This window comes from Podarcis raffonei, chromosome 15 (genome assembly GCF_027172205.1).
Source record: "Podarcis raffonei isolate rPodRaf1 chromosome 15, rPodRaf1.pri, whole genome shotgun sequence".
In the NCBI taxonomy this organism is placed as follows: domain Eukaryota; kingdom Metazoa; phylum Chordata; class Lepidosauria; order Squamata; family Lacertidae; genus Podarcis; species Podarcis raffonei.
The window spans coordinates 38,021,246-38,035,300 of NC_070616.1; the positions used below are offsets into that span (position 1 = coordinate 38,021,246).

At 41.3% G+C, this 14,055-nt stretch overlaps 1 protein-coding gene across 1 annotated transcript; it reads right to left on the reverse strand.

The window, feature by feature from the left end:
* Nucleotides 1-129: 129 nt before the first annotated feature.
* Nucleotides 130-14,054, reverse strand: LOC128402867 (transcription factor IIIB 50 kDa subunit-like). Its single transcript, XM_053367277.1, is given in 5 exon segments — nt 130-986; nt 1,704-2,025; nt 2,706-2,765; nt 2,952-3,114; nt 13,922-14,054. Coding segments are annotated over 5 exon segments (1,308 nt in total). The 5' UTR covers nt 13,976-14,054; the 3' UTR covers nt 130-277.
* Nucleotide 14,055: the final 1 nt, after the last annotated feature.

Sequence of the window (14,055 nt, forward strand, 5' to 3'; positions counted from 1 at the left end):
GACAGGAGAGCTGGGGGGGCGGGGGGCGGGAATCACATCTGGGAACCAATGAATCCCTTTGCTTCAGACAGTACATAGGTAGACAAGTCTAAAAAGCCCAGGACACAAATTTTCACAATCCTCTAGTGGTTATGATGGCTCATTTACCAGAAGTAATATATTTAGCATTAACTTTGGAAGTGTATACTCTATTCTTACCAAACTAAGCCTCCTAGAGATAATATGTATCAGAAGGCTATTGCTTGCAAGCCTGTCTGAATCACTTGCAGCTTCGAGGTCACAGGCACGCTTGAGCCTTGCTAAACATCTCCTTTTCTTCTGGAGTCCGGATATACTGCTCTATCTCACTGTCTAAAATGGGCTCATCCCCAGTGATAGCAGAATCTTCAAGGTTTAGCTCAGGAGTTCGTAGCCTCTTTGCGGGGTTCAAGACGCAGGGTGAGAGCAAAGGTTTCCGCTTGCTGAACTTCTGCTTTTCTCCTGAAAGGGAGGCCTCTTCTACTGTTGCAGCGCTCTCATTGATTAGCTGCAGTGGCGCAGCTGCTGAGTTTTCTAGGTCACGGTCTTCCGTAGTATCCACGATGCGGAAGGCAGCCTGCAGAAGCACACGGCGGTGCCGCAGCAGGTCACGAATGTACTTTGCCACACTCCGACGGTCCACTTTCAGCACTCGCAACCAGCCCAGCTGAGAAGCCATTTGCAGGAGGATGTTATGCAGCTCCTTCAGTCTCTGGTGGGCTGGCCGGGGAGCCTCCATACCAGCAAGCTTACAGAACTGAGAAAGGGTGCAAGTGAGGCGATCGACAGGCCGGAGAGACTGCCAAGCCAGGAAGGCTGCTGCTGTCACTATGGGGATGGGGTGCCGGCCGGTCACCAGCCACGTGTCGCTGGCAAGTTCCACCATCTGGACAGTCCTTGCCACCAGCTGCTCCTTTTCTTCTACAAACTTAGTCGGGACACTGGGTGAATTCTGGAAAATCTTGAAGCTGGAAAGATGAGAATCAAACAAGCCATTTAGATAGACTGCCTTGGGTTGGGAGATGTGGCAGGATGGAGAAGACAAATAGGTGAAAGAGGGACATGAGCAAAACAAAGCATTCTGGCAAAGGGCAAAGGGCAGAAGGCCCTGCATTTTCCAAGGACACAAAAAAGGCAAGCTGAGCAGCTTGAATCAAAAAGGCAAGCATCTTCCATTAACCAGCACTATATGGACAAGGCTGAATTTACACTCTTCCTAACTTGTGCTCAACAAAATTCTGTTTGTTGGCTTCTTGCCCTTAATAATAATAGGAAGGATTTCCAAGCAATTACAGGATTGGGAGCAGGAGCAGAATTCACAATTCTGAGAATTATTTGTTTAAAAAAGGAAGTTTGCTGCCCCTGTGGCTAAAGAGAAAAGCCTGGAACTGCCTCAAGTGCCTCAGATGAAATCTCAGAAATCAGGGAGTTGGAGTATACATGCACATATGTAAATACCCATTTCTTCCATGATGGAAGCACACAGCACACACAGGGTTCCTACATCCAAGCACTGACCACACCCATCCCTGCTGAACTTTAAGAAGCCTGCTGTTTCATCGGCCTGCCAATCAATATACCACACAGTCCGTATGATACTTGTAAATTCAGTCTATGAATGATGGAAACTGCACACCAACTTTGAGAAGTATTGTCCAGGAAAGGGCACAAGAACTTCAACATACCTGTTGAGGTGGGTTTTCACCATATCCATCAAGCTGAGAGTAGGCACATCCAGTGCCAGTTCCTTCAGGAAGCACAGATAGGTCTTTGCAAACAACTCCTTGTCTCCATAGAGCAGCAGGCAGACGGTGCCCATGGTCAGGGGCCAGTTGTGCTGGCGGCAGGTCACAAAGACGCAACAGCCCACAAGCATCTCCTTCTTCTCCAAGCTGACTAAACTGAAGCAGGGACGTTTGATTGCCTGCTAGTAATAGGACACGGCTGTATCTTCAAACAGAGAAGGAAGGCGTAGAACTTTGCAGAGATCCCGAACACGTTTGACTCCTGTGGGGGGAAATACCACAGCAGTACTTAAGAAATGTTTCCACATAAACATTTATCAGTGGGAAATCTAACCGCAGGGTAGGTCTTTGCCTGAATGAAGCTGCCCATATACTAAGATAATCTGTGGAGGCTCTGTTTCACATGCTCCCACTTTCAGAGGTTAGATGGGCGGCAATCATGGATAACATATTTTCAATTGTGGTAGTGTAACTGGAGTGTCCAAACCAAGCCTACTTTGGCTTTTTTTGGATATTATGGAGAACTTTTTTAAATGAAAGTCTTTGGGGGCTCTAATTGAGAATGGCTGTTAGTATTGCTGTTTCAACTTCATATTTGATTTTAATTTGGCTTTTAGTTATGTACTGATTTTTATTTTTTGCAGCTGTACACACAATTATAATGGCCATTTAATGGTAATGGAAACAGACTGGTCCATGGTTAACCAGTCTGTCAATGATTCAGGTGGGATCTGATCAGGCAATCAAACTGAACTGTGGACTCTATGTACCTCTAAAACTCTAAAATAGGTTGTTTTGATGTTGGTTCCACAGCAAATAGGTAAGACTGTTTTAAAAATGCAAATTTCTCTTTGCTTTTAGAAAGTGAAACAATGCAGCTTTTGTGGATGACAGGCGCATTAATTTCCACAAAGCATCAAAAGAGTAATGTAGAATACTTACCTCGCTGTACACAACGGCTCGTTTGCTCATTCTGACCAGTACTCCATGAATATGTGACTTCTATGAGATAAAAACACAGATATCAGCCAAACTTTGGTCCAAGCTCTCAAACATGCACCCATTTTTAAACTGTTGAATGGTGTAGGGCCTGTCTATATTTGAGAACTGCTTGCAAGTCATATCTCAAATCCTATGTCTTTGTAAGATACAAAGAGTTTTGAGCTATTTTGCTATTCTTAGCCTCACCTTGTAAATGTTCTTCATCAGCATATGTGGTTGTGAGAAGCCCTTCAGTCAGAATGAAGCCACAGTCTGCGCACACCAGCTGGTTCTGAGCATAATGAGAGTCCTCTACAATTTCCAAGGATCCACAGTCTGGACACTTCTTTTGGCTCGACATCTTAGCAGCCTGAAAGCATAAATCAGGTCCACAGTTGGTCACTGATGTTTTGGTATTATTTAATTACTTCCATGTATTTCATTTACTGTATGTCCCACCTGTCCTTTGAAGAGCTCAAGGTGGTATAATGGTTCTCTCGCCACCCAATTTTTATTCTCTTTTTTAAAAAATAATATTTATTGCTTTTACAGCAATTTAAACACTTACAAAGGAAAGAACAAAGAAAAAACAATACACAATACATTATAAAAATTAACGAAACAAAAACAGAAACAATTTAAAAGCACATCAGAAGATAAAAGAAAAAAGAAAAAAAAGAAGAAAAAAGAAAAACTTCCAATATCTTATCTTTCTTTCCCATATTTCCACGGCCTCCTCACACCTCCCTTTTTGTGTTCCACTTCTATTAATTATTTCAGCAATTCCTTACCATCTTCCCCTGTTTTCTATCCTATAATTTTCTTAACATCTTTTAACCTTATTTTCCTCTAATGCTCTATTAATCTATTTATACTTAATTCCTTATAACATTTCTACTAAAGCCATATAATTTCATTCCAACATTCTTCTAACATTCATTAATTTTACAATATTTCTATAAATAGTCTTTAAACTTTTCCCAGTCTTCTTCCACTGACTCTTCTCCCTGGTCTCGGATCTTGCCAGTCTTTTCCGCCAATTCAATCTAGTCCATCGACTTCATCTGCCATTATCCAACACTTCAATGCTTTTAAGAGACAGCCATTCTCTCAGCCAGCAAAAAACAGATGATTCACAACAAAGTTTAGGTGTCTGGCAGGGCAGGTCCACCTCCTTCTTTAACATCCGTCAATATCTTAAGTTTTACTCGAGGCTTCCTGCCCTGCCAAACAAATCCAGAAACATCCCTCTGCCACCTCCTGAAACAATCCCTACCATCCAAAACCTGCACTTTTTGATACAAAAGCAACATCCCCAGCAACACAGCAACCCTCATCCCCACCACAACAGCTCGGCCCGACCATAACAACTTCAAATTTATCCATATTTCCCAATCCCCCTTCTCTTCAATCCAACGTCCTTCACAGTTACCCTTAAGTAAATTCTCATTTTTGGCGGTCCTACTGACCCCCAAAAATCTCTCTTTCTCAGCCGATGTTGATCCTGTCTCCTCCTGAAGCTCTGTCAAACTTTCCTTCCCCAGTTCTGGTGGGGTCAGCTTATATTCGTCAAGTTGCTTTTGAATGTGTGGGGCTCTCTCACACTCCAATTGTGTTGTTTTACATTCAGCAGCAAAGGTTTCCCTAACTTCATCCGCAGTTTGCCGTGTTAAAGTAGGTTCCTGTGTCAATTTCTGGGTGACTTCTGTGTTGATATTCACATTTTGTCCCAGATTATTTAAACTTTCTGCCATTAAATCAATTTTGATATTTGCAGCATTTACTTTCACCAGCCTTTCATTCATCAAATCTGTTTTCTTATGAAGCTGTTCCAGCGAATCATTTATTTTCAACAATGCAACCACTAAGGCCTCTTCTGTTGACATTTCATCTGTTCTTTCCTTTCCGTTTGCCATAACACTTAAAGAATTCAAGGTTGGTCCCTGAGTTACACAGTTCTTATCTTGCAGCTGGAAAGTCCCCTAGCCCAGCTCTTAAAAAGTAACCAATTTCAGAAACTTCCACTAGGGGGAAACAGTTTCTATTTATAATAATCAACGATATCACCTTTAAGCGCAATCCAAAGTTAGTTTCAGTTTTCAGTTACTTTATTACTCCTTTTTAGAAGCAGCCGGAGACAGTGGAAACAATATATCTCTCTTATTTTGCTAGCTGTCAAGGAACGTTCTAAGTGCTGTCAATGGACATTCCAAAATGTCAGTCCCACTAGCAGCCCGTTTCCAGGGTCAGAGCGGCAGTACTTTACCTCTCTTTACTCTCTTCTGCAGGGATACTTAGTCCACAACTTCCCCCCCTCTTCTCCTGCCTCCAAGGGGGGTTTTATACTCTTTGCCAATGGAAATTTAATCTTTTACAAAAGGCTTTCCAAGACCTCAGCTTAGAGACTCCTTGCCTCAGTCTATTTACAAATAGGGAAGGTGGAATTCCTGTTTTGAACCTCCCCATTTCGATGCCAAATTAAACGTTTAAAATCCAATTCTCCCGTATCAGCTCTACTCACGGGTAATTACTTTAGAGTCCAAATTGTCCACAGGAAAAAGTCAGTGCTCTCCAGCAACAGCTATGCGGCTTCACTCCGTGGAAGAAGCAGACGATTCGAAGCACCGCGCCATTCACCCCACGTCGCTCCGGATTCCCAAAACCGGGTTTTCCCGCGAGTAGGGGAGGCGCAGAAGGTGCCCGCCGAATCCCACGTTCACAGGCTTCTCCCGCCTATGATTTTAACGGGTCTCCGCTTTCGCCGTAGCGGCCAGACCCAAATTTCCACGGAGCAACTCTCCCCGGAAAAGGAAAAGTGTCTTTCATTTACTAAAAAAGGAACAATTGGACTTGATTTGCTTACAGGAAACACACATGATAAGGCTACATAGAAAAGTATTGATCAACAAAAGATTGGGACAGGAATTTATCTCATCTGACAAAGTTAAAAAAAGAGGAGTAGTGATTTATGCAAAGGAGAGATTATCACCGAAATTTATCTTTAAAGATGACCAAGGAAGATTTGTGGCAATTGAAATTCAAATACAAGGAGAGAAATTCTTGACAGTAGGAGTTTATGCACCAAATGAGGGGAAATCTGAATTCTTTAAAAAGTTGCATGAGACCTTAATGGACTATTTGGACTACAATCTGATTTTGATGGGGGATATGAACCGAGTGGTATCTACAAATATGGACAAGGCGCAAAGACAGGTAGTCACCAAGGATGGTAGACTACCGAAAACATTTTTTGAGATGACAGATAACTTGGATTTAGTCGATATTTGGAGAACAAAGCACCCCTTAGATAGAGAGGAAACCTTCTTCTCTGAGGCCAAAATGACATGGACAAGAATTGACCAAATATGGATAACTAGAGGAATGGCACCAAAGATAAAGAAATCGGAAATTTGTCCAAAAACCTGCTCCGACCATAACGCTGTGAAGATGGAGATGAAACTAATCTCAACTGGCTCCTTCAGATGGAGGATGAATGACACCTTATTTAGAGATGAAGATGTGACTAAGAAGGCCCAAAAAACTCTGAGAGACTATTTTGAGATAAACGTGAATACTAATGTTGAAAAAAGAGTAATCTGGGACGCAAGTAAAGCGGTTATGAGAGGGTTCTTGATACAACAGAATGCAATAAAGAAGAGAAGTCAAAATGAGAAGAAAGACAAGATTTTGGAGAAAATAAAAGAAAGTGAGAAGAAATTGAGAGCAAAACCAAAGTTGCAAGAGATCTTGAGAGAAATAAAGTTATATCAAGTACAATATATGAAAATGATGAATCAGGAAATAGAATGGAAAATTAAACAAATGAGACAAAAGACATTTGAATCAGCTAATAAATGTGGGAAATTGTTGGCCTGGCAAATGAAAAAAAGACAAAAATTAAATACTATTACAAATTTAGAAGTGGAAGGAAAGAACATACAGAACCCAGCCGAGATTAAAAACTGTTTCCAGAGGTACTTTAAACAATTATATACACAAGGGCCACAGAAAGAAATTGATATAGATCGATTTTTGAAGATAAATGGATTACAAAAAATTTCCCAAGAAAGTAAATTAATGTTGAACAACAAAATATCTGAGCAGGAAGTAGAAGGTGCCATTCAGAATATGCAATTAGGTAAATCTCCAGGACCAGATGGACTGACTTCTAGATATTACAGATCTTTAAAAGAATGGTTAGTACAACCTTTAAAGGAAGTCTGTAATGAAATATTGGAAGGGAAAAGGGCACCAGAGTCGTGGAAAGAAGCGTATATTACACTTATACCGAAAACAGAGACTGAAAAGACTCAGCTTAAGAACTACCACCCCATATCATTACTTAATGTGGATTACAAAATCTTTGCAGACATTTTGGCCAAAAGATTGGAAAAAGTGTTGATGGAAGAGATTCATAAGGACCAAGCAGGCTTTCTTCCGGGTAGACACTTGTCTGACAATTTGAGGAATATAATTAACATTTTGGAAAAACTAGAAGTGAATATTAATACTAAGGCAGTTTTGATATTTGTGGACGCAGAGAAAGCTTTTGACAATATCTCTTGGAGTTTTATGAAGAAGAACTTACAGGGGATGGGGGTGGGTGAAGGATTTTGAAATGGTATAAGTGCAATTTACTCTGAACAAAAGGCCAAGTTAATTGTTAACAATGAGGTGACGGAGGAATTTAAGATAGAAAAAGGAACATGACAAGGTTGCCCAATTTCCCCATTGCTTTTTATATCAGTCCTGGAGGTTTTGTTGAATATGATTAGAAGGGACCAGTTGGTTAAAGGTATACAAGTCGGAGCTAAACAGTATAAATTGTTTTTTTTTTTATAAATGTTTATTAAAATTTTCAAAAAAGAGTACAAAAGAAAACAGAAAAGAAAAGAAAAAAGAAAGAAAAAAGAAAAGAAAAAACAGCAGTTAAAAAAAGTTTACCTTAATTACATTCCATACCCAATTTCCTTGACTTCCCCACACCTGCCCTTCTTGTATTCCAATTCCAATTTTTAGCTCAGCAATTTTTATCCCCCCCACTTTACCTTATTTCCTCTAATTCAATTAACTTAAACAAATTTTAACTTCTAAACCTCTATCTTTATATTTCAAGACTTATTCTTAACATACTTTTCCTAAATTCCTCCATCAATTTAATTAACCTATTTAAACTTAAAAATCTCAGTCTTTATACACCAACACTTATTTTTGATAATCTTTTGCTAAGGTCGGCCCCAAATCTCTCCCCAAATTCCCCATTCTTATGTTAGTGGCAAAAACCAACAAAATCATATTTTTACACCCTTTGGATTCCCGAAGCCCTACCACCCCCTTTCCCGGTTTCGATCCCCAACCAAAGTCCATCAGTCCATCCAGAATCAGCCTGGCGATCTCACATCCGAGGCACTTAACCCTCTCTCAATTTCTCTCTGCCGGTTTTCTTGATAGTCCTTTATTTTAAATTCCGAATATCGAAGAGGCTCTGTTCCAGTAAAGTCCTTATTTCTTCCAGCCAGACCTCCATATTTAACAATGGAACCAAAATCTTGTTTCTTACTGCTCATAAGTCCAAATGTCCCAAAGGCTCCAAATTCTGTATTGGCCATATTTATATTCCATATGTCTTCAGATCCCCATAAGAGGAGATCTCTACAATTTCCATTCTTCACTTCCAACCAAACTTTCATTGTCATGTTCTTATTTTCAATTATTTCCAGCTTAACAGACCTCTGGCTCTCTTTAGCCATCTGCAACATCCCAGCGCCTCCTTCTTTCTCATGTTCCTTAAATGGCATCTCAAATGACTCAGACTCTTTCTCCTGTTTGGCTATAAGGATTTTTGGATCAGCTACAACACTTCCCTGTTCATCTGCAGGAGCTTGAATCATATCCTTTCCAGGTTCAGCAATTTTGTTTACTGTTCCCTTCATTGTTATTACATTCATAGTCAAAACAGTTGTCTGCTCCTGTAGGTTTCCCAAAAGACGAAAGGTCCTTTCCAGTTCAGCCAGTATTTTTCCACTTACAGCCATTTTTGTAATGTCCTGAACCCCCTCTAGAGGGATTCTAGTTACTTAATGACAAATTAACCTTTTCTTCTTTATTTTTAACAATTTGTTACCAAATTGTATCAAATGTAACCAGCAAAGACAGCAAAGACACAGTTCTCCTTTTTTCCCCCCAACTTTGACAGCTAATTTGACAGCTGTCAAAATCTATAAACCTCTTCCACAGGCTCTCTCCCCGATTGCTCCCGGGTTTTGGGGGAGGGGTAAATTCCGTTCTCTTATCCTCCAGCACAGTCACTTAAATTGGCCCAATATAAAGTTAATTGCTCTTTTCCACACACAAAAAAGACATTCACACAACCTTAGTAATAAAATCCTTGCTTTACGATGTTTACAAGGCGGGTAGGTTGACTTCCTTTTTAGCACCTTGCCCGATCTTGCCGAATTCCCAGAAATAAATTTCCCTTTTAAGTCCAATTACCGTGTTACTCATGGGTCGTTACTTTTGATCCAAAAGTTCAAAAGAAGAAGTTAACGCTCTCCATCCATGGCATGCGGCTTCACTCAGCAGGGGAAGCAGTCAAACTCTCAGCACCACACCTCCCTCAGTCCCCCGTTCCGAAGCCTTTAGAAAGGCTTCTTTGCGGGTCGGGGGCGCGCAAATGGTGCCCACCGAGTCACCAGGTCCACAGGCTTCAGTGCCTGTGGTTTCTAAGGGTCCCCGCGTCACCGCCGCGGCAGGACCCGACCCCTGTTGAGCAGATTCCCTCCGGAGCTCGGAGGGAATCCGCCATTAGACGATGGCGCCAACCCGGAAGTCTGTAAACAGTATAAATTGAGAGCATTTGCAGACGATTTAGTATTGACATTACAGGAGCCAGAATCTAGTACTAAAAGAGTTTTGGAACTGATTCAAGATTTCGGTCAGGTTGCAGGATTTAAACTGAATAAATGAAAAACAAAGGTTTTAAAGAAAAATTTAACAGCGATTGAAAGAGAGAGGTTTCAGAATGAGACAGGTTTAACAGTGGTTAAGAAAGTGAAATATCTGGGGATTAATATGACAGCTAAAAACGGGAACTTATTTAAAGACAATTATGAAAAATGCTGGTCAGAAGTGAAAAAAGATTTAGAAATTTGGTCAAATTTGAAGCTTTCACTGCTAGGCCGTATTGCTGCGATAAAGATGAATGTACTGCCAAGAATGTTATTTCTGTTTCAAACATTGCAAATTCTGGATAGAATGGATTGTTTCAAGAAGTGGCAGAGAGATATTTCTAGATTTGTCTGGCAGGGCAAGAAGCCCAGAATAAAATTTAAAATATTAACGGATGCAAAGGAAAGAGGGGGATTTGCCCTGCCAGACCTTAAACTTTATTATGAATCAGCAGCTTTCTGCTGGTTGAAAGAATGGCTACTTCTTGAAAACACAGACATTTTGGATTTGGAAGGTTTTAATAATGTATTTGGATGGCATGCATATCTGTGGTATGACAAGGTCAAAGCACATAAAGCATTTAAAAACCATATTGTCAGGAAAGCATTGTTTAATGTCTGGATAAGATATAAGGACTTGCTTGAAAATAAAACCCCAAGGTGGTTGTCACCGATGGAAGCGAAGGCTCAGAAAAAGCTCAATATGGAGGCCAAATGGCCGAAATATTGGGAAATTTTGGAACAAGTGGGAGACAAACTGAAATTGCAGAGTTATGAAAAACTAAAAAACAAAGTGCGAGATTGGCTTCATTATTATCAAATAATGGAGGCATACAATTTGGACAAAAAAATTGGATTCCAGGTGGAAAAATCAAAATTGGAAACAGAATTGTTAGATTCCAAAACTAAGACTTTGTCAAGGATGTATAACTTGCTGTTGAAATGGAATACTCAGGATGAAACAGTGAAATCTGTTATGATTAAATGGGCACAGGATGTTGGACATAACATTATGATGGCTGACTGGGAACAGTTATGGACCACAGGTATGAAGTTTACGGCATGTAATGCCTTAAGAGAGAATATTATGAAAATGATATACAGGTGGTACATGACACCAGTCAAGCTTGCAAAAATCTACCATTTGCCCGATAATAAATGTTGGAAATGTAAAGAAACTGAAGGTACATTCTTTCACCTTTGGTGGACGTGCCCAAGGATTAAGGCTTTCTGGGAGATGATATATAATGAAATGAAAAAGGTATTTAAATATACCTTCCTGAAGAAACCAGAGGCCTTTCTCCTGGGCATGGTCGGCCAATTGGTGTCAAAGAAGGATAGAACTTTCTTTATGTACGCCACAACAGCAGCAAGAATACTTATCGCAAAGTATTGGAAGACACAAGATCTACCCACTCTGGAAGAATGGCAGATGAAGGTGATGGACTATATGGAACTGGCGGAAATGACCGGCAGAATCCGAGACCAGGGAGAAGAGTCGGTGGAAGAAGACTGGAAAAAGTTTAAAGTCTACTTACAGAAATACTGTAAAATTAATGAATGTTAGAATGATGTTGGATAAGAAGTTAAGTGGTTTTTAGCTATAATGCTATAATGAATATGAAAAAATGGATTATTAACAGGCAAAATTTTTATGTTATAATATTTTAAGATTAAAGACTAGGATAAACAAAGAGGGAAAGGATTTGCTGAACTAACAAATTGAACTGGAATACAAAAAAGGGAGGTGTGAGGAGGTCCGGGAAATAAGCAAATGAAAGGTAAGTACTGGAAAGATGGAATTGTTTTTAACTATTTTTATTTTGTATTTTTCTTTTTTCTTTTTTCATTTTGTAATACTTTGAAAATCTTAATAAATATCTTTTTTAAAAAATAAAAAAAAATCCACGGAGCAGATTCCTCCCGGTCAGAGAAAATCCGCCATTGCCCAGAGGCACCAACCCGGAAGTCCCAATTTTTATTCTCACAACAACTCTGTGAAATTAGTTGTTTGTATTACTACTACTGGGACGCGGATGGCGCTGTGGGTTAAGCCACATAGCCTAGGATTGCCGATCAGAAGGTCGGTGGTTCGAATCCCCGTGACGAGGTGAGCTCCCGTTGCTCGGTCCCTGCTCCTGCCCACCTAGCAGTTCGAAAGCACGTCAAAGTGCAAGTAGATAAATAGGTACCACTCCGGCGGCAAGGTAAACGGCGTTTCTGTGCGCTGCTCTGGTTTGCCAGAGGCGGCTTGGTCATGCTGGCCACATGACCCGGAAGCTGTACGCCGGCTCCCTTGGCCAATAAAGCGAGATGAGCGCCGCAACCCCAGAGTCGCTCACGACTGGACCTAATGGTCAGGGGTCCCTTTACCTTTACTACTACTACTACTACTACTACTACTATTATTAATTGAGTTTATATACCATCCTATACCCAGGGCTTTCAGGGTGGTTCAAAGAATAGTATCAACCTAACCAGTTGCAATTACCCACACAATTGTTGATTTTTTTATCATTTACTAGGTATTAAAGTATATCAAATTCTATTCGAAAACCACAGTCACTGCCGGGATGTTAGAAGACATAATAGGACAAAAAGTATGGAGAAGACAGAAAAACAAAGTCTTTTTATTTCCCTCAAAATCAAGGTGTCTCCTAGCTTGAAGGCCTACCATACTCTCACATTTGAAAAGTATCATCATAAAATCAGTCTGAGGATTCTACAATACAGCGTTACATTTCTGAAAAGAGCTACAAAGACTACCAGAGATTTGCAGGGGCTCCGTCTTCAGTTCTGATATGCAGAATGCAGCTTTGATTAGGAGGGGAAGGAAACGCTCTCAAAGTACTCAGCTCAAATTACATAGGGCCTGATCCTGTCTTGTCATTGGAAACTACTGTATTTAAAGACTACAGTGGTACCTCTGGATGCGAACTGGATCCGTTCCGGAGCCCCGTTCGCATCCTGAAGTGAACGCAACCCGTGTCTGCGCGTCGCAATTCTCCGCTTCCGAGAATGATGTCATTTTGAGCGTCTGTGCATACACGAGTGGCGAAACCTGGAGGTAACGCGCTCCGTTACTTCCGGGTCACGGCAGCGCGCAACACGAAAATGCTTAACCTGAAGCCACTTCAACCCGAGGTATGACTGTATTGGTGGGGGTGAGGTGGGGTGTCACAGTTTGTCCAAAACTGGAGGGAGCCAGGATGTGGGGCTTGCGGTTTTTCCTCTCGCATTTGAAGCACCACCAGCATTTCCATTAGAGTTTGGTGCTAAGAAAACACCTAGCACCACAAACACTTTTCTGGTGGCCTGGCAAGACTTGCCCCACAGCCATTTGCTAAACAAGTGCTTCGTAGTTTTAAAAAAGGGCAAGGAGACAAAGTTGTTGTGGAAAGCTCCTCCTTTGTTTTTCCAGAGGCTCCTAAAGGCAAGTGAATAATGCCAGGGCAACCTGGAGTGCGGGAAAGGGGAAGAGATGTGAACTGCTGGCTGGTTAGGGGACACAGAAAAAAGAGGGGGAAACTGACTTGTGTGATTTTGATAATGGTGATGTAAAAATTGGGGTTTGGCTTTTGCTTCCCAACACCCCCATGGGACTTTGAGTCCCCTAAGTCCATGATCGGCCAGAGAAGAATGGATGGAGGCAGAATCCAGTGGAAAACAAGGCAGATGTTTATTTTTCTGTTGCAACAGAGTCCCCTCCCCTCCCCTCCTTCCAAGGAGGGGAGAGACCCTCAACAAAAGTGTGCAGGAACCTTTAAAGACTTTTGACATTGCCCAACCCCCTAAGCCAAAGACCACCCCAAAATCATCATACATATATCATAGGAGGCAGTCTACAGCAGAAACCCTGCCTACCAGGATACCTGATAATGGTCGCCGATTGCATTAGCTGGGCAGCCTGGCTATTCTTTTGTGATGGTTATTACTTTAGTTCCTGAAGCCAGGTCACAGGCTCACCCTATTCATACACAAATACACCCTTAAGACAGGATTTGCAAGCGAAAAGGCAATGGGGAGGCTTTCCCTATTTGCCTCCCTCACTGCAGATGAGTATTTGAGGTCATTGAGAGTCAAAATGGCTTCAGGATTGCTCTCCCGTACTATTTCAGACACATGGTTTGTATATATAGATATGTGTGCATTTATGAATATTTATTCTATATTTGAGGCCTTAGAATTCTTATAACAATGGAGAGGAGGAGGATTGCTGGCGGTGCTCACAGAATCAGCGGTAGTTGGAAGGGGGTTTCTGCCCACGCCACTCGCGGGTTGCATGCCCTCCAAAAAAATCCCATATCCCTCCCAAAAAACCCGGCCTGGCTCCTAGACAGCCACCCAGGAGCCTCTTTCCCCTT